Raw genomic sequence first — 25,474 nt, forward strand, 5'->3', positions numbered from 1 at the left:
ATAATGGAACAGCTCAACAACATCAACACCTCATCCCCACCGTGAAGCATGGTGGAGGGAGCATCATGATTTGGGGCTGTTTTGCTGCCTCACAGCCTAGACAACTTGCAATCATTAATGGAAGAATGAATTCAAATGTTTTTTTGTCTTTTGCAGGAAAACCTGAGGATGTCTGTCAGACAGTTGAAGCTAAAAAGAGGATGGATGCTGCAACAAGACAATTATCCAAAACACCGAAATAAATCAACTTTATAATGGTTTCAAAAGAACAAAATACACGTTCTGGAGTGGCCAAGTCAAAGTCCAGCCTTGAACCCCATTGAGATGCTGTGGCATGACCTGAAGACAGCCATTCATGCAAGACATCCCAGGAATCTGACTGAACTACAGCAGTTTTGTAGAGAAGAATGGGCCAAGATTAGTCCTGATCGATGTGTCAGACTAATCTGCAGCTACAGGAAGCGTCTGGTTGAAGTTATATTAAATGTGAAGGTTCACTTAATTATTTTTCCACCTTCTGTCATTGTTTGCATATTATCATCATAAAAATATGAAAACCTATAAATGTTTGGGTGGTTTTACTTAAAGCAGACACCGTTTTTTCATCTGTGTGATTTTAACAAAGATCATATCACATTTGATTTTATGCAAAAGGTTCAAATACGTTTCATACCACTGTAAGTTACTTCATAAATAAAAATATATGAAACATTTTTTTAAATTAATAAATATTTTTTATTCAATTTCTGAATATATGTAATTATTAAATAATCTTAGCTAACATATTTTGAAGAAAGTTTGGACAACTACCATTTTCAAAATCGGCCAACTTACGAAACGTGGCATTGCATAAGCAGCAAAGTGTTTTCCGGGGGGTCGAGGGGCTAATTTGTCCTCGCGTGCGGAAAATCCAGATGGATGGTGAAGTTTTTCTGTGATAAAAGGACGGCCGTGGATGAAGCGCAGCTGGAAGACGGTCGGCGGCTCAAATTCCTCCGCATCCCTCTCGGCTTTTTGACACCAGGCCATTATTCCCAATTTATCTTCCCGCCGACGGCAGCTTAAATGTCATCTCGGATCTGCCGAGAGCGAACGCGTTCCTGGAACAAACGGCCGAGATGTGACGACGGCGAGAAAAGAAGCATTAGGAGAAGATGTTTTTTTTTCTTCTTACTTTTGGCTGCCATTGACCGGCTATAGACATCAAATCAGTTTGAATGATCTCTGCCAGATCTCTCAGTCCTAACAAATGGACGTCTATCAATGGTGGGGATTTAGTTAAATACGAGTGGGGAAAATCACCAATTTCATGTTGATACAATATCAATACGATACGTGATATCATAATTTCACTTTATTTTTCAATATTGCTGTTATCATGATATTAAAACTTTTCAACTGAATGTCCATACTGAATACTCGATACATTTGTCGATACTATATACAAAAAAGTAATAATAAATGTTTGCCCATTCAGTCTTACTCCATTGGTGGTCGTTATTTTTGACACAAAAAAAAAAAAAAAAACGTCCTCAAATTACTCCAAAATTAACAGGAAGAGTCCCAAAATATACACAAATTGATCCGGGAATACCCCAAAAATCATCAGAAAGCAAAGGCAGAGTTTTACTTTAGTGGGAGGGTGGGGAAAACATGTTTATGTCCCCAAAACAGTGTCAAAAATTTGAAAAAACTTGCAAGATATATATTTATACTTACGGAAATCAGTGTTTTTTGTCAGCGATGACCATAAGGAAATGTCAACGAACAAATTTTTAATAACGTTGAGACGATAATGAGTTAAAAACGTGTCTTGGAAGACTTTATCATTATGACATGAATGCCAATTTTCGTCTGACGAGATGAAAATGCGCCATAGTTTCCGTCACATGTTCACAATGTGTGACATTTTACGTGTAGTTAGCCCGCAACGTAGCAGTGTCTGGTGGTGGCACTCATGTGATGTGCTGTGCCCCCCGCCCCGACTCACCATTGTGTCCTCTCCGGTATTCCCGTTGCTTGTTTTGAGAGGTAAGATTTGTCTTCTTAAATTGGAAAGAGAAAATATGCAATGTAGGTTTAGCCTTTATTCTAGCTGGCCTGTTGTAACTTTCAAGCCCAGAAGACAGATTGTGGTGAAAAAGTCACCATAAAATAGACCAAACTACTGACAGGATGTGACTTTTCATTTTAGGTGTTTATTTGTCCCTTCAACTCTTCCAGTTTTATCCTCTGTGTAAACCAAATGGAACATACTAGTCAGGTTTTTTTGTTTTTGTTTTTTTTCCAAACCTTATGCATGGCACCATACTGTGGTCAGACTGACAGTATGTCTCACTTATACTGTATGTGTGTGTGTAAACTGTATGGAGACAGAAAGGTGCCATTGAATGGTTGTGTGAGGCAATGAACACCTTTAGTGGTCATTTTCTCGCCCCTTTCCGAATAGGCTTGTCCAGTTGGACAAAACAGTTGTTGCTTGTCGGACAGTGAACCGCTCAGGCAGGCAATCGGGCGAACAACCTTTTTACATCTTCCAAAAGCTGGAGTTTGCCTATTTATAAAGGACGGTGTAATGAAAAACAAAACAAAACATTTTTCATGTGATGACATATGACACTTCGCCCTTTTCCCAGTGCTAGGTGTTGGAGGTTGTTGCCGAAGCAATTTTTCCTTCTGCGCCTTCTTTGTGCCCACATGAAAGTGAGTCAATGCTAATTGCAGCTATCCAGAGTGAAACCCCAGCCCCCTTCACACCTAGGCAGCGACTCCACAGCAGTGTGTAGGGGGGGTTCCCTGGTTGATTGCTTCTTTGAGTAGTCTATTGTTTGACAAAGCCCAGTAGTCAGTTTGGTATCGGGTCATTTGACGCCTTTCTGGTATTTCTTTATTGCCAAAAAACCCCCGGGACTTCCATTGTTTAAAGGTCTGTGCTAAGTGATCATCAAGCACTAAATGTAACTCGTAGCGTTAGCATAGCATTCTCTTAAACTCTCGGACAACTTTTGTTCAGTGTTGTTAATAACGGCGTTAGAGTATAACGGCGTTACTAACTTATTTTTTTCAGTAGTGAGTAATCTAATTACTTTTCTCATCTTGGCAACACCGTTACCGTTCCTCAGAATGGAAAGGCGTGCGTTACTACGTTGGTTGAATGACTCGAGAAAAGTGTGAGAGACACGGAGAGAAAAGGGCGTGAGTGGGAAGGAGTGAAGGGCTAGGTAGCTCCAATAATACCTGACTGTAGCCGACAGCCTACAAACTACGCCCACATGATGCTACACTATATATCACATGTATATAGAACTAGATGCGAAATGACAGACTCTGCGGCGCTAGCAAATGTATAGAGAAGTAGATGCAAAATGATACACTCACCGACGTTAGTAAACAGCCGCCATCTTAAAGCAGTAGACTTCTCAGGAAGACTCTGTTGTAGAGAACCTTCCTAGCGAACCTAAGTAAATTTATATCTAAAATACTCCTAAATCGGGAAAATCTTGACTTGAATCTATGTTTAAATGGTTCAGCAGTTTTAAAACTTTCACATGTAGAAAGTAGATAGAAGGGAATAAATGCAATAATGGGAGCAATTTTAACAACTTTAACGGTTGATTCACGACATTAAATGACTTCCATTTAATGAATTCCTTTTGAATGGAAAAAAAAAAAAAAAAATGAAAGGAAACACCAGTTACTTTGTCAAGTAACTAATTACTCTTATATTCAGGTAACAGAGTTACTAACTCAAATACTTTTTGGGAAAAGTAACTTGTAACTGTAATTAATTACTTTTATAAAGTAAGATTAACAACACTGCTTTTGTTCATATGGTTTATGGCGTGCAGTAGATACAATTAATGGAAAATAATTTAATGTTTTCCGGATGAGTGTATATTATCACATGATAGATTTGTAGGTGCTTACAGATGCTACAATATGTGCTTGTTTGTCAATGTTAAATCGAAATACTTAATTTTTTTTTAATCAAACTTTCGAATTTACAGATGAAAATATTGAGTTTAACCCACTATGAAATGCTTTGTATGTTTCTTGTTCATTTCATTCATTTTTGTTGTTGTTCTTAATTGCTTTACAATTTTTTTAGACAACATTTTACCGGCTAAGTCTTTATTTTAAATTACTATATAGGGGTCCATTACATGCAATGATATTATTTGGCCACCAGTGGGGGCACTGCCCCACCTGCCTTCCCTTAATCTTCACGTATGTCAGAAAGTGACCTGAATTTAACAAAAAAAGAAACCCGGAAATGCCCCAAAATCAATGAGACAAGTGACCATTGAACAGCAAATGACCTTCCAGTTAAAATGGATTGAATGTCTGTAGAGGTTTTTCACGTGACGTCACCACACTTCCACCAAAAAGGCAACGTCCATCTTGGACCTGACGTTTGTCACCTGTACGCACGCCGTAGCTTTGCAAGGCTACATTTAAACTTTGAAGCGGTGATCTCCTTTCAAATTAGATACTATAATTATACTATAATTAGATAAGAAAATATGTAATGGTGAAGTACTGCCTAGCAGAGGGGAGTATTTGTTGTGCTGTCCCCATGCGTTTCATATTCCCTGTCTGGCAACAAGTCTGCATGCATTTCTTGTTTCCAGTCTAGCGACAGGTCTGCTTGAAATTAATCTACGTGTGGGCAGTGTACATGAAATATTCACTCACCTTACTGACGACGATGTAAACATCTGATGTTTTTTTTCTCCAATAAAAGCTCCTTGACAAATCCTGCGATGAATTATTTCAAGCCCTCAAGGCATTTGTAGGCTTTTAAAGTTTGGTGGGTGTAAGTACTCCTCATGTTTATCAGGTAATTATATACAATATGTCCGGGTAATCTAAATGTGGCAGCTCGAAAGCTAACATATTGTCCTGTCTCGATTTACAGCTGGTAAACGTTGTATTTTTTTAAAAGAAATTTCAATTTTTGTTTGTGGTTGGTAGAGGTGTGCGAAATGTCTGATTCTTAGATTATTCACGATTCGGCCGTGGAACGATTCACAAACATCCAAATTCTGATTATTGAAATATGCCAAGCAAAGCGGAACTAAAAGACAGTCAGCGCGGTCTTGGCGCAATGAGGAACGGACTGAGAGTAAACATCATGTTTGTCATTACCTGGGTAATAACAATGCTCAACTCATGCTGCTAGATAAAAGAAACAACAACAACAATAATACCTGATTGCTGCCGACATTCGCTAAAACTCCGCCCACATAATGCTACGGTAGATATCACATGTATAAAGAACTAGATCCGAAATGACAGACTCGGCTGCCTTAGCAGCACATGTATAGAAAACTAGATGCGAAATGACAGACTCGCCGGCATTAGTAAACAGCCGCCATCTTAAAGCAGTAGATTTCTCTGGAAGGCTGTTGTTGCAAACCTCCCGGGCGAACCTAATTATCTTTTTATCCCAAATCGGCAAAATCTTGACTTGAATCTATCTTTAAATGATGAAACAGTTTTAAAACTTTCACATGTCAAAAGTAGACAGAAGGGAAATTATGGAATAACGGGAGCAATTTTAACAACTTTAACAGTTGATTCACAGTATTAAATTAATTGAATGTAGTTTAAAGCTGCTGATACAGAATGGGGATTTAAGTATTTTATTAACTGTTTTTGAACTGTTAACTTGATACTAAAATAGTCGTTTATGTAAGCCTGAGAGGATTTTTGTACAATTTTTGTAATTAATGTACGAAACATTAAAAGTAGGGCTGTCAAAATTATCGCGTTAACGGGCGGTAATTAATTTTTTAAATTAATCACGTTAAAATATTTGAAGCAATTAACGCACATGCCCCGCTCAGACAGATTTAAATGACAGTACAGTGAAATGCCCACATGTTAATTGTGTTTTATGGAGTTTTGCCGCCCTCTGCTGGCGCTTGGGTGTGACTGATTTTATAGGCTTCAGCACCCATGAGCATTGTGTAAGTAATTATTGACATCAACAATGGCGGGCTACTAGTTTATTTTTTGATTGAAATTTTTACAAATTTTATTAAAACGAAAACATTAAGAGGGGTTTTAATATAACATTTCTATAACTTGTACTAACATTTATCTTTTAAGGACTACAAGTCTTTCTATCCATGGATCGCTTTAACAGAATGTTAATAATGTTAATGTTGATTTATTGTTATAATAAACTTATACAGTACTTATGTACCGTATGTTGAATGTATATATATATCCATCTTGTCTTATCTTTCCATTCCTACAATAATTTACAAAAAAAATATGGCATACTTTATAGATGGTTTGAATTGCGATTAACTGCGATTAGTTACGATTAATTAATTTTTAAGCTGTAATTAACTCGATTAAAAATTTTAATCGTTTGACAGCCCTAATTAAAAGCAGCTATTAGCTGGGGTGGGGGGGTACATCAATAATCAATTTATAATCGAATCGCAGCCTCTTAATCGTAATCGAATCGTTAGGTGTCCAAAGATTCCCACCTCTAGTGGTCAGGGCCACCAGAAGGTCCAAGAGGAAGTAATGTTTACATCTGGACATCACGATTCACGCAGAGGCGTTGCGTGCCATTAGGCAAACCAGGCAATTGCCTAGGGCCCCCAGCCAGCAGGGGCCCCCAGAGGGCCAACAGATTCAGCACACGCAGCTTTACTGCACTGTCACACTTGTCGCTGCGACAGTGAAAGCCTTGTGTCTGAGTTCTCTAAAGGGGCCCCTTCACTCGCTCTACACCCACCCCCCTCACGTGACTCAGAGTGAGAGTGAGCGGCGATTCGGCTTTTTTTTTTAATTGGCGTGTTTCCAAAATGAAAAGAAGTTACCTTTCTGGAAGCGACAAAAGAAAGAAAAAAAACGCAGAAGAGGAGAAAAGGAAGCAAGACAGCGGTGAATGTACTATGTTACTGTAGTTTTATATCCTAATGTAGTAGAAGCCAGGCACTTTGAGTGTCCTAAAAAGCGCTCTGAGACCGAGGTGTTATTATACTTTTTTTAAATATGCTATTGCTCTAAGTCCAGCTGTCCCTTACTTGCACACGCTCGAAGGGCCCCATGTTGCTTGTTCCCTGGGGCCCCCGGGGACCCTTGCTACGCCTCTGGATTCATGTGACGATGAAAAACCTCTATTGCCGTCAATGGCAGCCAAAAGAGTTCAACTATGTGAGGTTAAAGATAAATACAATTCACAGTACAATACACACTGACTTACTAAAAATTTAAGTATTTCTTGTCTTTTAAATGTATTAAAAATGGTTTGTTTGTTTTTTAATTAGAATTATATATATATTTGTTTAGAAATTTCATTACTCATGTTTTTTTGTGTGTTTTTTCCCTCTTATTTATTATTATTTAATCAATTGTTTTCCCCAAAATGGGTCCTTCAATTCATTTGATTTAAAATTATATCTATACTTTTTTAATTGCCCATCACAACATACATGTGGGAAACATTATTACTACAATTAGTGGCCGAAATATATTGTCCCGCTGGTTGCAAATTACCCTCTTGGCGGCAGGTTTGAGAACACTGTCCTATATGAATTTGATAAAAACATTTAAGAAAAAAAAATTGTGGATGAAAGAGTAAAATAAGCGATGTCCAAATTTGCGATTCCGATGTAAAGTCAATTCATCTTTTCAGCCATACCGATAAGAATGAAAACAGGCGAGCTAAGGGGACTAAAACAGCAGGAGTAGACCTACTGACACACTGCTGAGGAATCTGTGAATGTGGGATTGGACGCGACACAGAGAAACAAAAGAGAGGGAGAGAGAAGACGCGCAACTCCCACCCTCCCTCATCCCTCCATCTTCCCTCCCTCCCTCCTCTCATCCTCACTCTAACATCAGCCCATGCAGTCACACTTGGACTCCAGTGGCGCGCGCTCACTATGAACGCGTAGCGCCGGCATCGCCATCCGACGGGCTCCGACTTTTACGCACATGCAGCAGTGAGCGCGTGTGTTTGCGTGCGAGCGGAGCGAAGGAATGGACTCCAGGCTGCTGATTGGACCCGGCGTGCCCACGCCGGACCCGGCAACTCTGGCTCCGTGGAACAGGAGCTCCGTCGCCCCTCCGCACCGGCTCGTGGAGCTGGTGCCGGTCGCCACCGTTGTGAGTACAACAAGAGAAATCCCCAAAACGTCTTTTGTTCATTCATGACTTCGCACTCCGCGCGAGGTGTGAATGAATGCATGCAAGAATGATTGAATGAATAAATCTCTCCATCATCCATCTTCATTCACATGCATCCTGAATGGACGCACTGACTTCTGTCTCTTTGCATTTGTGCTGGGTGTTGGCAAAAAGAAATACCCTGAGGATTTCATCTGCAAGGATGTGTGGAGACTATTTTATGACCTCTAGCTTGGCACTGGCTTATTTACGTGCTGATGTGTCACCAAAAAAGCTGCCGGTCTTGCACTGAAGCCTCCTGGAAAGTGCATTAATTCAGGAGGAGGGTGCATGTTTTGCATTGTGACTCCAAAAAGAGTCGGAACCCCCCCTCGCTCACTCTCTCGCCCACTCCCCTCCTCTCCTCTGCTCCTCACCCTGGAGGAAAGTCCTTTTTTTTTTGTCAGGGAGAGAGCAGCTATTCCTTCACTCCACATAATAGACTCAGTGGGTGAGTGCTGTCATGGTGGAAAGTTGGGATCCAAAAGTAGTGCCCTCAGGAGGGCGAGCGTCAGATGGGGTCGTCTGAGTGGGATTTTTAATTCAAGGGAACGTGGGCACACCTGTAACACTTAAATCGGAGCCACTACAAGCATATTTTGAGTGATTTATAGTGTATGAGATTTTTTCTTTTTGCTAAGCAAGATACACTGGGTTTTTTATGAAAATGGACCAACATAAAGACCAGGTGTCAAACTTACAGCCCACGGGCTAGATCTGGCACGCCAAAGTACAGTCCCTGACAAAAGTCTTGTCGCTTATCCATTTTGTTGAAACAATTGCTAATAACTAGGGCTGTCAAACGATTAAAATTTTTAATCGAGTTAATCACAGCTTAAAAATTAATCGTAATTAATCGCAATTCAAACTATAAAATATGCCATATTTTTCTGTAAATTATTGTTGGAATGGAAAGATAAGACACAAGACAGATATATACATTCAACATACTGTACATACAGTAAGTACTGTATTTGTTTATCATAACAATATATCAACAAGATGGCATTAACATTAACATTCTGTTAAAGCAATCCATGGATAGAAAGACTTGTCATTCTTAAAAGATAAATGTTAGTACAAGTTATAGAAATTTTATATTAAAACCCCTCTTAATGTTTTCGTTTTAATATGGTTTGTAAAATGTTTAATCAAAAAATAAACAAGTAGCTCGCCATTGTTGATGTCAATAATTACACAATGCTCATGGTGCTTAAACATATAAAATCAGTCGCACCCAAGCGCCAGCAGAGGGCGAGAAAACTCCAAAAAACACAAGTAACAAATGGACATGACACTGTGCTGTCATTTTAATCTGTTTGAGCGGGGCATGTGCGTTAATTGCGTCAAATATTTTAACGTGATTAATTTTAAAAATTAATTACCGCCCGTTAACGCGATAATTTTGACAGCCCTACTAATAACCTGACTTTTAATTATTCAATTGGTTTCAGAAATGGCTCAAATGAAAGCTAAGACCCTCCCAAAGGATGTTGAATGTACAAAAATATATTTGTTTCACTGAAAAAAGATTTATCATTTAGTGAAGACATAAAGGTCACATTTTGGCAAGACAAAAGTTTTGTCGCCTACAAAAAGTAGTGTGAAAATTGAACAAAAAATGTACTTCAAATACAAAAATATTAGGACTGTCAAACGATTAAAATTTTTAATCGAGTTAATTACAGCTTAAAAAATTAATTAATCATAATTAATCGTAATTAATCGCAATTCAAACCATCTATAAAACATGCCATATTTTTTCTGTAAATCATTGTTGGAATGGAAAGATAAGAGACAAAGCAGATATATACATTCAACATACTGTACATAAGTACTGTATTTGTTTATTATAACAATATATTAGCAAGATGGCATTAACATTAACATTCTGTTAAAGCAGTCCATGGATAGAAAGACTTGTCTTTCTTAAAAGATAAATGTTAGTACAAGTTATAGAAATTTTAGATTAAAACCCCTCTTAATGTTTTAGTTTTAATAAAATTTGTAAAATTTTCAATCAAAAAATAAACTAGAAGCTTGCCATTGTTGATGTCAATAATTACACAATGCTCATGGGTGCTGAAGCCCATAAAATCAGTCGCACCCAAGCGCCAGCAGAGGGCGACAAAACTCCAAAAAACACAACTAACAAGTGGACATTGCACTGTGCTGTGATTTTAATCTGTTTGAGCGGGGCATGTGCGTTAATTGCGTCAAATATTTTAACGTGATTAATTTCAAAAATTAATTACTGTCCGTTAACGTGATAATTTTGACAGCCCTCCTAACAACCTGACTTTTAATTATTCAATTGGTTTCAGAAATGGCTCAAATGAAAGCTAAGACCCTCCACTACTTTCTGTAGGCAACAGAACTTTTGTCTTGCCAAAATTTCACCTTTACGTCTTCATTAAATGATCAATCTTTTTTCAGTGAAACAAATATATGTTTGTATATTCAACATCATTTGGGAGGGTCTTAGCTTTCATTTAGCTTTCTTAGCTTTCCATTTCTAAAACCAATTGAATAATTAAAAGTCAGGTTATTAGCAATTGTTTCTACAAAATGGATAAGCGACAAGACTTTTGTCAGGGACTGTAAATCATGTGCATCGACTTAAAATTTCTTGCTTCCTGCAGCCTATTGTCCAGTGCGGCTTATTTGTTGATTTGGGTTAATGGGTAACACTTTATTTGACAGCTGCGTCATAAGACTATCATAAGACCGTCATAATGGGCATTAATGAATGCTTAGGACCGATGTCATTAACCCTTGACACTCTGGGCATTTTTTGTAACTAACTACATTTATGTCCAGCTTGTATCTTTTACATTTTCAAAAATGAGATAAATGGCTGAATGACACTAAGTAACATCTGTCATAAACATTTATAAATGCTCATGACAGTGTCATGTCATAATTATTACGGTCTTATGACAGTGTTAAAATGTTACTGGTTCATAACTTTTGGTGTAAATATCCCATAATATGGTGAGGACGGCTGTGGTTTATAGTCTGGTTTTCTATGAACAAATGCCGCTTTCGTGTCAAATTTGGTGGGTGGCGGCTTATAGTCAGGAGCTCCTTATAGTCTGAAAATTACGGTAGGCAAATATTGATTTTTTTTTTTTTTTTTAAACCACTGCCGTGGCTCTGTGGTAGGGTAGTTGTCCCCCAACCCTCAGGTTGTGGATTCGATTCTCCTCACTGATGAACTCATCTAAGTGTCCTTGAGCAAGATACTGAACCAAACGTTGCTCCTGGTGCTGCGTCATCAGTAGGTGGATGACGAGATAGTGTTGGAATGGAAAGCGCTTTAAGGGCCTTGAAAAGTGTAAAGGTGCTACACAAGTATAACACCATTTACCATAAAAAGTATTTCATATTCTTCTCTTTATTAGTTTCTAAATTTAAAATATTAAGACATCAATTAGGGATGTCCCGATCTCATATTTTTGCGGCCGAGTCCGAGTCACTTGATTTTGAGAATTTGCCGATAAAGTTAGAGTTCCGATTTGATAGCGAAGAAAAAGTTTGGTTTTTTTTCAACACAAAAGTTCCAAACTTGTTACTTTCCCACAGTGGCAACTTTATAATGTGATTTCTTTTTAAACAAGAATAAAGTAGAAATATGCTTTTCTTTATTAAATGCTTCATTGAGTGCACTCAATATTCGTGCTTTGATGCTCACGCTGTTGAGAACAGCCTCTTACTTGCAAGTTTAACGATGACTGACACATTTGTGCCTTTGATCGCAGAGCTACCAAGCTACTCTGGCAAGATCAAAGCTACAAACCTGTCAGTCATTGCTAAAATTTAAGTACCAAACCACAGATGGACAGTTTGGCCACACTAACATCAATTTCAAAAAGAGAATACAGTGATCCCTCATTTTTCGTGGTTAATGGGGACCAGAACCCGCCGCGATAAGTGAAAAACTGCGAAGTAGCTCCAAAAAAAAAAATTTTTTGTGTGTGTGTTAAATGTATTGATTCAGATTCAGCATTGAAAAGGGATACACAAGATGTTTATTCATTTTTTTCCCCTAAATTAAAATATATATATGTATATTAGGGATGTCAAAATTATTGCGTCATTGGGCGCTAATTAATTTTCTTAATTAATCACGTTAAAATATTTTACGCATTTAATGCACATGCCCCGCTCAAATAGATTAAAATGACAGCACAGTGCAATGTCCACTTGTTACTTGTGTTTTTTGGAGTTTTGCTGCCCTCTGCTGGTGCTTGGGTGCGACTGATTTTATGGGCTTCAGCACCCATGAGCATTGTGTAATTATTGACATCAACAATGGCGGGCTACGAGTTTATTTTTTGATTGAAAATTTTACATTACATTTTAAAACATTAAGAGGGGTTTTAATATAAAATTTCTACTACTTGTACTAACATTTATCTTTTAAGAACTACAAGTCTTTCTATCCATGGATCACTTTCAAAGAATGTTAATAATGTTAATGCCATCTTGTTGATTTATTGTTATAATAAACAAATACAGTACTTATGTACCGTATGTTGAATGTATATATCCGTCTTGTGTCTTAGCTTTCCATTCCAACAATAATTTACAGAAAAATATGGCATATTTTATAGATGGTTTGTATTGCGATTAATTAGGATTAATTAATTTTTAAGATGTAATTAACTCGATTAAAAATTTTAATCGTTTGACAGCCCTAATATATATATATATATATAATTTTTTTATTTTTTCCAATAAATGTTTTTTTAAGACTCAAATGTAATAATAATGAGTTAAGTGAGTTCAGTTTTAAACATGTTACTGTTCCACCGAATTATTTTTAAACAACAATAAAGTAGTAGAAAAATTCTTGGCTTCTTCAAATGCTTAATTGAGTGTACCACTCAAATCCACTCAAGCTGCTCATTTACACACAATGAGTTAACAAGTTAAACGATGATTGACAAATGCGGCGCTTTGAATTTCGTTTCTTTAGCAACATCAGACCCAAACATCTGTCAATCATCGTTAACTTTAATAAGCAACTGCAGTGCACGCCTGACGAAAAAAAGAGCAGGGACAGGGAGCTTTCCCCTTTTTTTGTTTTCTTTCCATTAAAAAATATACATAGATTCAGGGAAAAAAATGAATGATCGCTGCTAACCCTCCAGGTCAAAATGGATTGGACATCTATCGACGCTAATGGCAACCAATAATTTTAACACTTTAAAATGAAAAAATACATTTTCCAACACCCAATCTTTTCCACTCGATTCCGATCCTCTGAAAATAATGTGATCGGACATCCTGAAAAATGTCTCCTTATTAAATTCTCATTTACTATCATAGTATTTTGATTTTTTTTGGAGTATACTTTGCTAATTAGCTTTCAATAAGGCCCCTTATTACTACTGTAGTTTCCCTCGTGTGTCCTTTACGCCTTTTAATGATGCTAAAACAACTGAATAATTGATGACATTTTAGATAGAACAGTAGTTCACCACTAGGTAGGGGAAGATATACGATGCTGGTCGAAAATCAATGGATCTGTGCATTTCTAAGTGCGTTTGAGAACTTTCATTGTTATCTCCTTTTTTGTTTTGATGGATTTACGGCAGTTTTGCTCGGGTGATTAGAGAACTTATCAGTTTGATTGTCATGTGCATAAACACATTTCTTATCGGTGTGATGCAATTCTTAGTTTAGCAGTTTTTATGACGCGATGGACGAGATAAATCTGAGACATTTATGACATTTTTATGAAGTGAACTCTGTTGGGATTAATATTAGAGAATACTGGATTTGTGGATTTGATTAATTACTTTTATTCAGGTGTTTGAACATGTAATGGTTTTTATTTTTTGTGGTGCCACAGACAAGTAAAGAACAGTTAAATGATTTGTGATGTTTTTGATGAAACAAATTGGTTGGGGCATTTTTGTCATTCAATTTCATTGGTTTTGCATATTTAGAGAGGCATATGAGATCATTTTGGCTTTAAATGTTTTCGTTATTTTGCTGGATATATCAATGTGAATTCAAATCATAGGGTTTGTGTGTGAAATTCAAAGAGCCAACAGCTTTGTTTTATGCTATTTTTGTTCATAAAATATAGGATTACACCGCTTTTATTTTGGTTTATGACAATTTTGGTCAAGCATTAATGGTATTCAAAAGCTTTTGTTTTGGTTTACTGCAATTTTGGTGAAAAACTGGAGGATTCAACTAGTGCTGCAACGATTGATCGATTAACTCGAGTATTCGATTAGAAAAAAAGATTCATATTAAATTTTGCTGCTTCAAGTATTCGTTTAATTAAAGTGGCGTTGTAATGGTTTGTTTTTAAAGTGTTTGCATTTATTTTTATTGATTTGGGTCGATATACTGCCCTCTAGTCTGCCTAATTTCACATGGCTGAATCTAGCTGCTTCCTGTTAAGACCAACATAAGCTAAGTTTTTGTTTGAGCTATTTTTTCCTTACTGCATTCATAATTTAGTTTATAGGTATATTCAGCCGTTTTTTTGTGGGAAATGTGTCTGAACCATTTGTTAAGAGCATTGTAAAAAAAAAAAAAAAGTTTGCATTTTATAGCATTTAAGCTAGCGAACTTTTGTTTTGTAAGTTAGCCAATTGTTCTTTTGTTGTACATAGATCCTCATTTATTTATTTATTTTTTAATACCATTTGAAGCTCAGCTCAGGTATTTTCTTTATGTTCCTTATCCAACTAGCTAGTTCGATTACTAAAACAATCGATAGCTGCAACCCTACCTTCAACTTCTATTTTGGTTTATAACAATTTTGGTCAAACAATTTAAGGATTCAACTGCTTTAATCTTAGTTCATGACTACTTGAGTAAAACAATTGAAGGATTGAACAGCTTTAATCTAGGTTTAAAGCTATTTTGGTCGAACAATTGAATGATTCTACAGCTTAAATTATGGTTTATAAAATTTTTGGTCAAACATTTTAAGGATTCAACTGTTTCAATCTTAGTTTATGACTACTTTAGTCAAAAAATTGAATTATTAAACAGCTTTAACTTTAGCTTTCGACCATTTTGGTCAAACAATTGTAGGATTCAACAGCTTTAATTTTAGCTTACTGCAATTTTGGTCAAACAATTGAAGAATTTAACAGCTTTAATTTTGATTTACAGCAATTTTGGTTAAACAATTGAAGGATTCAACAGCAGTTTGGGTGGATTTATGACATTTATGTTTGTGCCATTTGAGAATTTAACAACACTGTTTGGTTCATTCATTTTTTTGGGTCAAAATTTAGGGATTTGTCTATTTTATCTTGCTTCATGGTTTACTTTTCGGTGTTCTGATGAAACGTTTTTGGTTTGATTTATGACATTTTTGGTCAGACAACGAAAGACTCAGCATCTTTTATTTTGGTTTACGGCAATTTTGGTTATACAATTGAAGGTTTCAACAGCATTAATTATGGTTTATATAATGTTTGGTCAAAAAATTGAGGGATTCAACACATTTTATTTTTGTTTTATCTGAATTTTGTTTGAGTAAGCATTCAACAGTTTGTTTTTTGGGCTGATGACAATTTTGGTAAAACAAATTAAGGATTCAACAGCTCTAAGTTGATTTATGACATTTTTGTTTGAGAATTGAAAAACTTTTGTTTTTGGTTCATTTCATTTTTGGGTAACATTTAAAGGATTCGTCTTATTTTGTCTTGGTTCATGGTATTTTTTGGGTGTTTTGGTAAAAAACTAATTTGGGGGTGTATTTATGACATTTTTGGTCAAACAATTCAAGGATTCAGCAGCTGTTTGGGTTGATTTATGACAATTTTGTTTATGCAATTTGAGAATTCAACAATTTTTGTTTTAGTTCATTTCATTTTTCGAGTCAAAAATTAAGGATTTGTCTTATTTTGTCTTGGTTCATGGTATATTTTGGGTGTCTTGGTAATAAAAAAAATTGGTGTGATTCATGACATTTTTGGTCAAACAATTCAAGGATTCAGCAGCTGTTTGGGTTGATTTATGATATTTTTTGTTTGTGTAATTTGAGAATTCAACAACTTTTGTTTTGGTTACTTTCATTTTTCGGGTCAAAATTTAAGGATTTGTCTTATTTTGTCTTGGTTCATGGTATATTTTGGGTGTCTTGGTAATAAAAAAAAGTTGGTGTGATTTATGACATTTTTAGTCAAACAATTCAAGCATTCAGCAGCTGTTTGGGTTGATTTAGGATATTTTTGTTTGTGCAATTTGAGAATTCAACTTTTGTTTTGGTTAATTTCATTTGTTGGTCAAAATTTAAGGATTTATCTTATTTTGTCTAGTTTCATGGTGTATTTTTGGTGTTTTGATTGAAAAAAAATTTTTGGTTTATTATATGACATTTTTAGTCAAGCAATTGAAGGATTCAGCCGCTGTTTGGGTTGATTTATGACAATTTTTTAATGAAATTTGAGAATTCAACGATTTTCGTTTTGGTTCATTTCATTTTTCGGGTCAAAAATTAAGGATTTTGTCTTGGTTCATGGTATATTTTAGGTGTCTGGGTAATAAAAAAAAAATTGGTGTGATTTATGACATTTTTGGTCAAACAATTCAAGGATTCAGCAGCTGTTTGGGTTGATTTATGATATTTTTGTTTCTGCAATTTGAGAATTCAACAACTTTTGTTTTGGTTCATTTCATTTTTCTAGTCAAAAATTAAGGATTTTGTCTTATTTTGTCTAGTTTCATGGTATATTTTTGGTGTTTTGTTTGAAAAAAAGTTTGGTTTATTTTATGACATTTTTAGTCAAGCAATTCAAGGATTCAGCAGCTGTTTGGGTTAATCTATAATACATGATAAAAACATTTTTGCTTGATTTGAGAAACAGCTTTTATTTCGGTTCATTTCATTTATTTTTGCTCACGATTCAAGGATTTGTCAGCTTTTCTGTTTTGTGTTTGATATTTTGGGTCTTTAGAGATAAGAATGAAACAGTTTTTGATTTGATTCGTGACATTTCTGGTCAAGCGAATCAAGGCGTCAATGGCTTTTGTTTATGTTCATGACATTTTTAATCCGACGATTCAAGGATTCAGCTTTTGTTTGGGATGTGTGACATTTTTGGTCCAGTGAATCAAGGATTCAATAGCTTTTGTTCAGAACACTTTTGGTGGAGCGATTCAACAGCTTTTGTTGTTGAGTGGGGTAAGCTTGCATTTACTTCTTTTCGGCTCACCTCCAGATTTCCCTGCGGGATTAAAAACATGCGTAGGTGTGCATGCATGTGCGAGACAGTGATGGAGTGTGTGAGTGGAGGTGTGTTGGGATGGTGTTGTTACCGCGGGATGATTAGCATTGTGCCGGTGAGTTAGCCGGCGAACAAATGATGTTTGAGTAGCCACTTGGAAAGCATCAACACGTAACAAGCGGCTTGATTAATGACACGGGACACGCCATCGACCTTGCGCACCTTTTGAAACTCCGAGAAAAATTCAAGCATGCGAAAAATTTAGCGTGGAGTGAACCGGAGAACAAGATGGTCATCCATTAGGTCTTTTGATTAATTGAATGAATTTGATGAATTTGATGATTGAGCAATAGGAAGGAACCTGATACCCCAAGGGGTTACCTGCAAAAGCAAAGCTACATCACAATTTCTTCAGAAATTACATTTTCTAGTTAACAATAATTATTGTAATTTTAATGAATATTTTAATTCAATATTTATAACAATTTAATGTAATAAATAAATTAGAGCTGAAACGAACTCGAGCAACTCGAGTTTAAAAACTGATCCGAGTAATTTTTATTCACCTCGAGGAATCGTTTAATTTTGCCAGCTCTAAGCATCACGTTTTGCCCGGACTACTTTTAATGCGGGACAACGCGCCGATGTCACGTGCGTAGAGGGGAAAAAAAAAAAAAACTTACTGTAGCCGACAGCCGCTACAAACTATGCTGACGTTGCTAAAAACTACGCCCGCATGATGCTGGTGTGGTAGCAGGTAGTGTCCGATGCGTCTCATAGATATCGCATGCATTTAGGACTAGATGCGAAATTACAGACTCGGCCGTGTCTGGGCAGCATTAGTAAACAGCCGCCATCTTTAAGCAGTAGACTTCTCAGCGCTAATAAATGTAACGTTACTGTCACTCGCAGACGTAACGTTAACCCTTCGGAGGGCTAGGTTTCTATTGATTATGACCACTGTTGATGCGTGGCTAACATGTTTTACATACAGGCTTATTTAATCTGTAAAAACACAGCGCTGTAGAGTGATTAGGGTGTAAAATTAAAACATACTAAAGCTAACTGTGGCGAAAATACAGCAGTTTATTTTAAAGAGGGGTGCAAGAACAGAAACTGCTTTTTCAGCCTTGTGTTTTTCGCCATATATATATATTTTGTTATTATCAGTATTACTGTTATTAATGTTTTTCTTCTCTTGTTGTTGTATTTTCTAACTGCTCAAGATAAAAATCCATCAATTAATATCCAACTCTGCCTGCCGTTGACAATGATAGACATCGAATAACAGTTGAAAGTTCAAATATTTCAATTTCATTGTATTTAACTCATTGCCAACTCGCCAATTCACTTAAGCTGAGAGGAATGGCCTTGAATGCTAAATGCTAAAGCTAACTTCAAAGTCACATTTAAACAATGACTACTAATAGAGGTGTAAAATCTTCACCTAAAACCTTGAAATGAAAGTGTCTGAAGTGAGGGTTTATTCTCAAATTGATCATGAAGTACTTGGGGGCATCAATGAGTGATTATTTCTCCATCCAAACTCATCAATAAACTACAATATATCCAAAACTCCGCTGCATGCCTTCTCACCCGGACCCCCTATAGGAACCACATTACCCCCGTCCTCCACAAACTGCATTGGCTTCCTATTTCATACAGAATTCAGTTCAAAATCATCCTTCTCACTTACAAAGCACTCAATAACTTGGCCCCACCCTACCTCACAGACCTTCTCTGTCCCCACACCCCTTCCCGTCACCTCCGCTCTTCTAATGGAAACATCCTCTCACCTCCTAAACAAAGAACACACCGAACTAGGGGGGACAGAGCCTTCTCCGCTGCTGCCCCCTCCCTTTGGAATTCACTCCCAAAACCCATTTGTTCCTGTTCGGACCTTCCCACATTAAAAAAACTGTTAAAAACTCACCTTTTTAAACTAGCTTTTAACTTATAATTATTTTCTTTGTTTTGTTCTGTTCACGTTGTTTGCCGTTTCTGTTCCTACTGTAAAGCGTCTTTGAGCATTGGTAAAAGCGCTCTACAAATAAAATGTATTATTATTATTATTTATGTTTCTGTGCCATTGACGGCGCTAGTTTTTTTTAGTTTTTTTTCTAGTGTTTTTTGTCTTGTTTTTGACCACTGTCGACAAATAAATTGTCAACCTGCTTTCGGCGAGTCTTTTTCAAACTTTTGGAACATGGAGTCAGTACAAAGGGTTAATGTCAGAGAGAACGCGCGAAGTTCTGCCTTCACGGTTGGCGCGCGCGGGGGCAGCATCGGCCGAGCGGCACTTGTTTTGGCTGTCGCTGTTTCCGTGCGTCTTGTCCAGGGGGGCGAATTTCAACAACGTCCAATTCGAGTGGGAGGAACGCAGCGGTGAAAGTGGGCAATATATCATGCGTTGATCCTGAAAAAATGACGGCAACCGTCAAAACCCTATGTTAAAGAAAAAAAAAAGAAAAAAAAAACTGCTAGGCTGCCACACACGCATCTCCTTTCCAAGAAGGAAACAATCTACCAACGTTGGATTTACATACACAAGTGTTTACAACAAGCATAATAAAGTGGTTGTGTAGAGTTATCCGTTTCCACCTATATTTATTATTTATTTATTCCAAAGAGGGCACGGAGCTTCCCCACCTGCTGCAATTAACTGGCTGCCTTGGACTCAGTTGTCCGTTCAATTGGCTGACATGCTTGTGATATCTTATTGTTTTAATAAGTATACAAGGCGTTGTAATCACGCTGACTTCTTAAATAAACACTTTTGGTTTTACCCACGCCCGTTGCACAGTATAGACTGAACTTTCTTCAACATAGCATTATGTGACTCAATGAGTAATCACACTGGATGTGTAGTGTAGTTCTAACTCCTTACACCAGTGGTCTCCAACCCGGTCCTCAAAGGCCCGCTGTGGGTCGTGGTTTTTGTTCCTACCGATCCAGCACAGATAGTTGAACCAATGAGGTTTCTGCTATAAAAAAACAAAAAAAAAGCAGTCAGTGTAGTCATCTTCTTTGGTTGAACTGAAATCCTGCACCCACAGAAGGCCTTTGAGGACCGGGTTGGAGACCACTGCCTTACACCACAATGCTGTCATGTGATCAGCAGGGATAGTTAGCTGTGATTGGTTGAAATGCACGTTTTCTGGAACAGCAAAAAGCTTGTTGAATTGATGAGATAAAAAAAGGCAGTGCAACAAAAAATTGATCAGCTCTTAAAGAGAAAGTCAAGAATTGAAGAGGCTTATTTTATCTGTTGTTTATCATTTACAGTATTTAGACTCGTCAAGTGTCATTGTAAATTTTGACTGAAGGTAAAAGAACAGTGAATGAACGTGTGGAACTATGCATTTAGCAAAAAACTGCGAAATAACTACAAATATGTATAATATTCTTATATTTCAAAGTAGCCTCCCTTTGCTCGGATTACTTTTTTGTACACTCTTGTCATTCTCTTGATGAGCTTCAAGATTTGTAGAATTTATTGCTTTATCAATGGGGTCGGGACCTTCATTTGTGTTGCATAGAATGTGTCCAAACTTTTGGCCTGTACTGTATGCAGTGTTGTTAATTTTACTTTAAAAAAGTAATTAATTACAGTTACAAATTACTTCTCCCAAAAAGTAATTGCGTTAGTAACTCAGTTACCTGAATGTAAGAGTAATTAGTTACTTGGAAAAGTAACTAGTGGTCATTTTTTTTTCTCAAAAAAAAAAAAAAAAAAAAAAAAAAAACAGGTCACGCAATGTGAAGTTTAAAGGGTTTGGGGGACAATTGGCCCTAGCCCAATTCTTTACCCTCCACTTAACTAGACACAAGGGTATTGCGATAACTAGATAGTAACCTTTGCTATGTGTGGAAGTCATTTCAAGTTGTGAATCAACCGTTAAAGTTGTTAAAATTGCTCCCGTTATTTCGTTAGTTCCCTTCTGTCTACTTTAAACATGTGTAAGTTTTAAAACTGTTTCATCATTTAAAGATAGATTTAAGTTAAGATTTTGCCGATTTAGGAGCATTTTAGATTTAAAAAAAAAAAAAAAAAGTTACTTAGGTTCGCTATGAAGGATCTCAACATCAGAACCTTCCTGAGAGTTCTACTGCTTTAAGATGGCGGCTGTTTACTAACGCATGTTGTCCTTAAAACATGTTGCCAATGCAGCTGTGTCTGTCAATTGCATCTAGTTGTATAATATGATATCTACCATGTCATGTGGGCGTAGTTTGTCGGCAATGGCTACAGTCAGGTATTATTGGAGCCACCTAGCATCGCGGTTGCAACGGCGTCTTTCCCACTCCTGCTCTGCTCTCTCGTCTCCGTGAGTCCGTTTCTCTCAGACTTTTTTTTATTCAACCAACTTAGTAACGCATAGTAACGCACGCCTTTCCCGCCTCAGTAACGGTAACGGCGTTGCCAAGATAAGAAAAGTAATTAATTAGATTACTCATTACTGAAAAAAATAACGCCGTTAGTAACGCCGTTATATTCTAACGCCGTTATTAACAACACTGACTGTATGTTACTTATATCTTTATCTAAAAAACAAAAACAAAAAAATAGTAAACGTTTACATTAGCTTCAATTTTCCATCCAATGTTCTTAAGTAGTTTAAGTTGAATTTTTGCATTTATTAAATATGGTGGGAAAAGCTGTTGGAGCTTGGGGTTACTGTTGTTTTTGTGAACTTTTATTTCATAAATCATTGAATAAATACAATTTGTAATGAAAATATTTTTTTGTTTGTACAGTGGGACAAAAAAGTATTTAGTCAACCACTAATTGTGCAAGTTCTCCCACTTGAAAATATTAGAGATGGCCTGTAATTCTGTAATTCAACTTGGGTAAACCTCAACCATGAGAGACAATGTGGGAAAAAAAAACAGAAAATCACATTGTTTGATTTTTAAAGAATTTATTTGCAAATCATGGTGGAAAATAAGTATTTGGTCAATACCAAAAGTTCATCTCAATACTTTGTTACTATGTACCCTTTGTTGGCAATAACGGAGGCCAAACGTTTTCTGTAACTCTTCACAAGCTTTTCACACACTGTTGCTGGTATTTTGGCCCATTCCTCCATGCAGATCTCCTCAAGAGCAGTGATGTTTGGGGTTGTCATTGGGCAACACGGACTTTCAACTCCCTCTACAGATTTTCTATGGGGTTGAGATCTGGAGACTGGCTAGGCCACTCCAGGACCTTGAAATGTAAGAAGCCACTCCTTTGTTTCCCTGGCTGTGTGTTTGGCATCATTGTCATGCTGAAAGACCCAGCCACGTCTCATCTATAATGCCCTTGCTGATGGAAGGAGATTTTCACTCAAAATTTCTCGATATATGGCCCCATTCATTCTTTCCTTTACACAGATCAGTCGTCCTGATCCCTTTGCAGAAAAACAGCCCCAAAGCCTGATGTTTCCACCCCCATGCTTCACTGTGGGTATGGTGTTCTTCGGATGCAATTCAGTATTCTTTCTCCTCCAAACATGAGAACCTGTGTTTCTGCCAAAAAGTTCTCTTTTGGTTTCTTCTGACCATAAGACATTCTCCCAGTCCTCTTCTGGATCATCTAAATGCTCTCTAGCGAACCGCAGACGGGCCTGGACGTGTACTTTGTTCAGCAGGGGGACACGTCTGGCAGTGCAGGATTTCCCTGGCGGCGCATTGTGTTATTGATAGTAGCCTTTGTTACTGTGGTCCCAGCTCTCTGTAGGTCATTCACTAGGTCCCACCGTGTGGTTCTGGGATTTTTGCTCACCGTTCTTGTTATCATTTTGACGCCACGGGGTGAGATCTTGCATGGAGCCCCAGATCGAGGAAGATTATCAGTGGTCTTGTATGTCTTCCATTTTCTCATAATTGCTCCCACAGTTGATTTGTTTACACCAAGCGTTTTACCTTTTGCAGATTCAGTCTTCCCAGCCTAGTGCAGGTCTACAATTTTTTTCTCTGGTGTCCATCTACAGCTCTTTGGTCTTAGCCATAGTGGAGTGGTGTGACTGACTGAGGTTGTGGACAGGTGTCTTTTACACCGATAATGAGTTAAAACAGCTGCCATTAATACAGGCAACGAGTGGAGCCTCGTTAGACTTCGTTAGAAGGAGTTAGCCAGAAATCTTGCTTGTTTGTAGGTGACCAAATACTTATTTTCCACTCTAATTTGGAAATAAATTCTTTAAAAATCAAACAATGTGATTTTCTGGTTTTTTTTCCCCACATTCTGTCTCTCATGGTTGAGGTTTACCCATGTTGACAAATACAGGCCTTTCTAATCTTTTCAAGTAGGAGAACTTGCACAATTGGTGGTTGACTAAATACTTATTTGCCCCACTGTATGTGTGTGTGTGTGTGTGTGCACAGGTGTCAAACCGATTCCAGACAGGGCCAAGTGGGTGCGTGGGTGCTGGATTTTGTTCCAACCGATACAACGCAGAGAGTTTAACCAATGAACTTCCTGCTGAAACAAGCAGCACCTGACAAAGTTTAACTGATTACACATGTAAAAGATCTAATTGGTAAAAAGGTGTCCTCTTCATTGGTTGGAAATCAAACCTGCACCCACTTGGCCCTTTCTGGAATCTGTTTGACACCTGTGTGCTATAGGAATAACCCTGCCAAAAGCAGGTTTTTCTGCATTTCAGTGGTTTTATGAGGTGAGGGCGAATGTTCGCCCCTCACCAGTCAAAATGAATTCAACGTCCAGTCCCGTCAATGGCAGCCAATTAGATAAATGAGCGCTTATAAATTGCTTTTCTGTCCCTCCCTGTAAAAAAAAGTTTTTGAGCCAACCTTTTACACGCGTTCATTTTTATAACCCACATTACAAATGATACTGTAAGTACTTGCAATAAGCCATCAAAACAAAAACAGCTCAAAACAAAGAAGGCAGGCTGCCATTGTATTTGAAAGAGTCCATCTATTGACAGCTTTGCAAAAAAAGTAGGCAAAACAAATTGCCAATTCGAGGGCTTTGTAGGCTTGTTCATCCAAACAGAAGGGAAACAGTTGCAGGTTCAGTTTGGGGAAAAAGAATCTCAAAGCATATTCCACTAAGCACCATGAAATTCGGTGGTCACGTCCATCATGAGTAAACCACACTTTCGCAGGCCCCTCAAGACGATCGTCCAAGCGGCTGGCAGACATATTGTAACACTTAAACTCTATATTACAGCTACGCGCATCATCTTACCTTTCTGTTTGACCCTCGCCTCGCCAAACCACGCCCACTACATGCCCGCAAACCCAGGTGCAGTCGCACCCTCTAAGTTCCGCCCCTGCCCATTTGGACTGGGAAAAACAGTTCGTCATGGATGATGATCTTTACTTCTGTTACAGGGCAGTTAGTTGTTGCATGTTGCATGTTAGTAGAGGTGCACGATAATTATCGGTCTGATAATACGAATTATGACGTTACCCCAATAAATCCAGGGATTCCCCTACATTCAACAGATTGTGGCACACCGCCACACCAAAATAAAAGCCGCCACGCCTGGCAAATGAGATGTATTTTTATTTATTTATTTATTTTTAAGGCCGTTTACTAGCGGGTTTGAGGAGTTCAGCGGAAACCTATTCATTGTGTATTGTAATGTTCGTAACTATGCGGGGCCCCCTTAAGAGATCATCGGACTGGGGAGCTGTGACGTAAGGGGAACAAGTAGGAAGAATGGAAGAACGAGCGAGATAGCGAGAGATAGCGGTCGCAAGTCGTGGCAGCCCGCTGTTATTTTGTTACTGTTTTTCTTCATTATTGTTTCCACAATAAAGTGGGTAACCCAATACAGACTTCTCTCCTTATTCCCTATATCCGGGGCATTACAATAGTTTGGATAGGACTTTTCGGCGAAAGTGAGCGGTGGGCGGCCGTCTTGGACGGAAAGCAAAGTTTGACTGAATTTGCGCAGCGAGGCCGGGCCCAAAATAAAGCCTTGCTCTATTTTCAGAACGCCGGTCACACTACAAGATTTGTTAGTTCAAGCAGAGTAAAATGATACATATTCACGGTACAAGAAAGTCGTTTCCGTGGTCAGAAAAAGCTGTTTGTACGAGTGACGTATGGGCAG

General features: G+C 37.6%; 2 protein-coding genes across 5 annotated transcripts in view; one reads left to right on the plus strand and one right to left on the minus strand.

Annotated features, from left to right (window-relative positions):
- etv4 (ETS variant transcription factor 4) overlaps window positions 1-25,474 on the minus strand; it is a 214,305-nt gene that overhangs the window by 185,415 nt on the left and 3,416 nt on the right. The window contains exon 2 of one of the 2 annotated variants that reach the window (XM_057827052.1): window positions 20,290-20,386. The exons of the other annotated variant lie outside the window; for it this stretch is intronic. The gene's annotated coding sequence lies outside the window, so the exon portion shown is untranslated. The remainder of the gene's footprint in view (window positions 1-20,289; window positions 20,387-25,474) is intronic. 2 annotated transcript variants of the gene reach the window in all.
- The window catches only part of LOC130910032 (melanopsin-A-like), a 69,198-nt gene continuing 51,642 nt past the window's right edge, over window positions 7,919-25,474 (plus strand). For all 3 annotated transcript variants that reach the window (XR_009061819.1, XM_057827047.1, XM_057827048.1), the window contains exon 1: window positions 7,919-8,133. Coding sequence is in view for 2 of the 3 variants with exons in the window: in XM_057827047.1 (XP_057683030.1) it covers window positions 8,008-8,133 (126 nt within the window). In the remaining variant the exon portion in view is untranslated. The remainder of the gene's footprint in view (window positions 8,134-25,474) is intronic.

The sequence above is a fragment of the Corythoichthys intestinalis genome, chromosome 21 (genome assembly GCF_030265065.1).
Source record: "Corythoichthys intestinalis isolate RoL2023-P3 chromosome 21, ASM3026506v1, whole genome shotgun sequence".
Lineage (NCBI taxonomy): Eukaryota > Metazoa > Chordata > Actinopteri > Syngnathiformes > Syngnathidae > Corythoichthys > Corythoichthys intestinalis.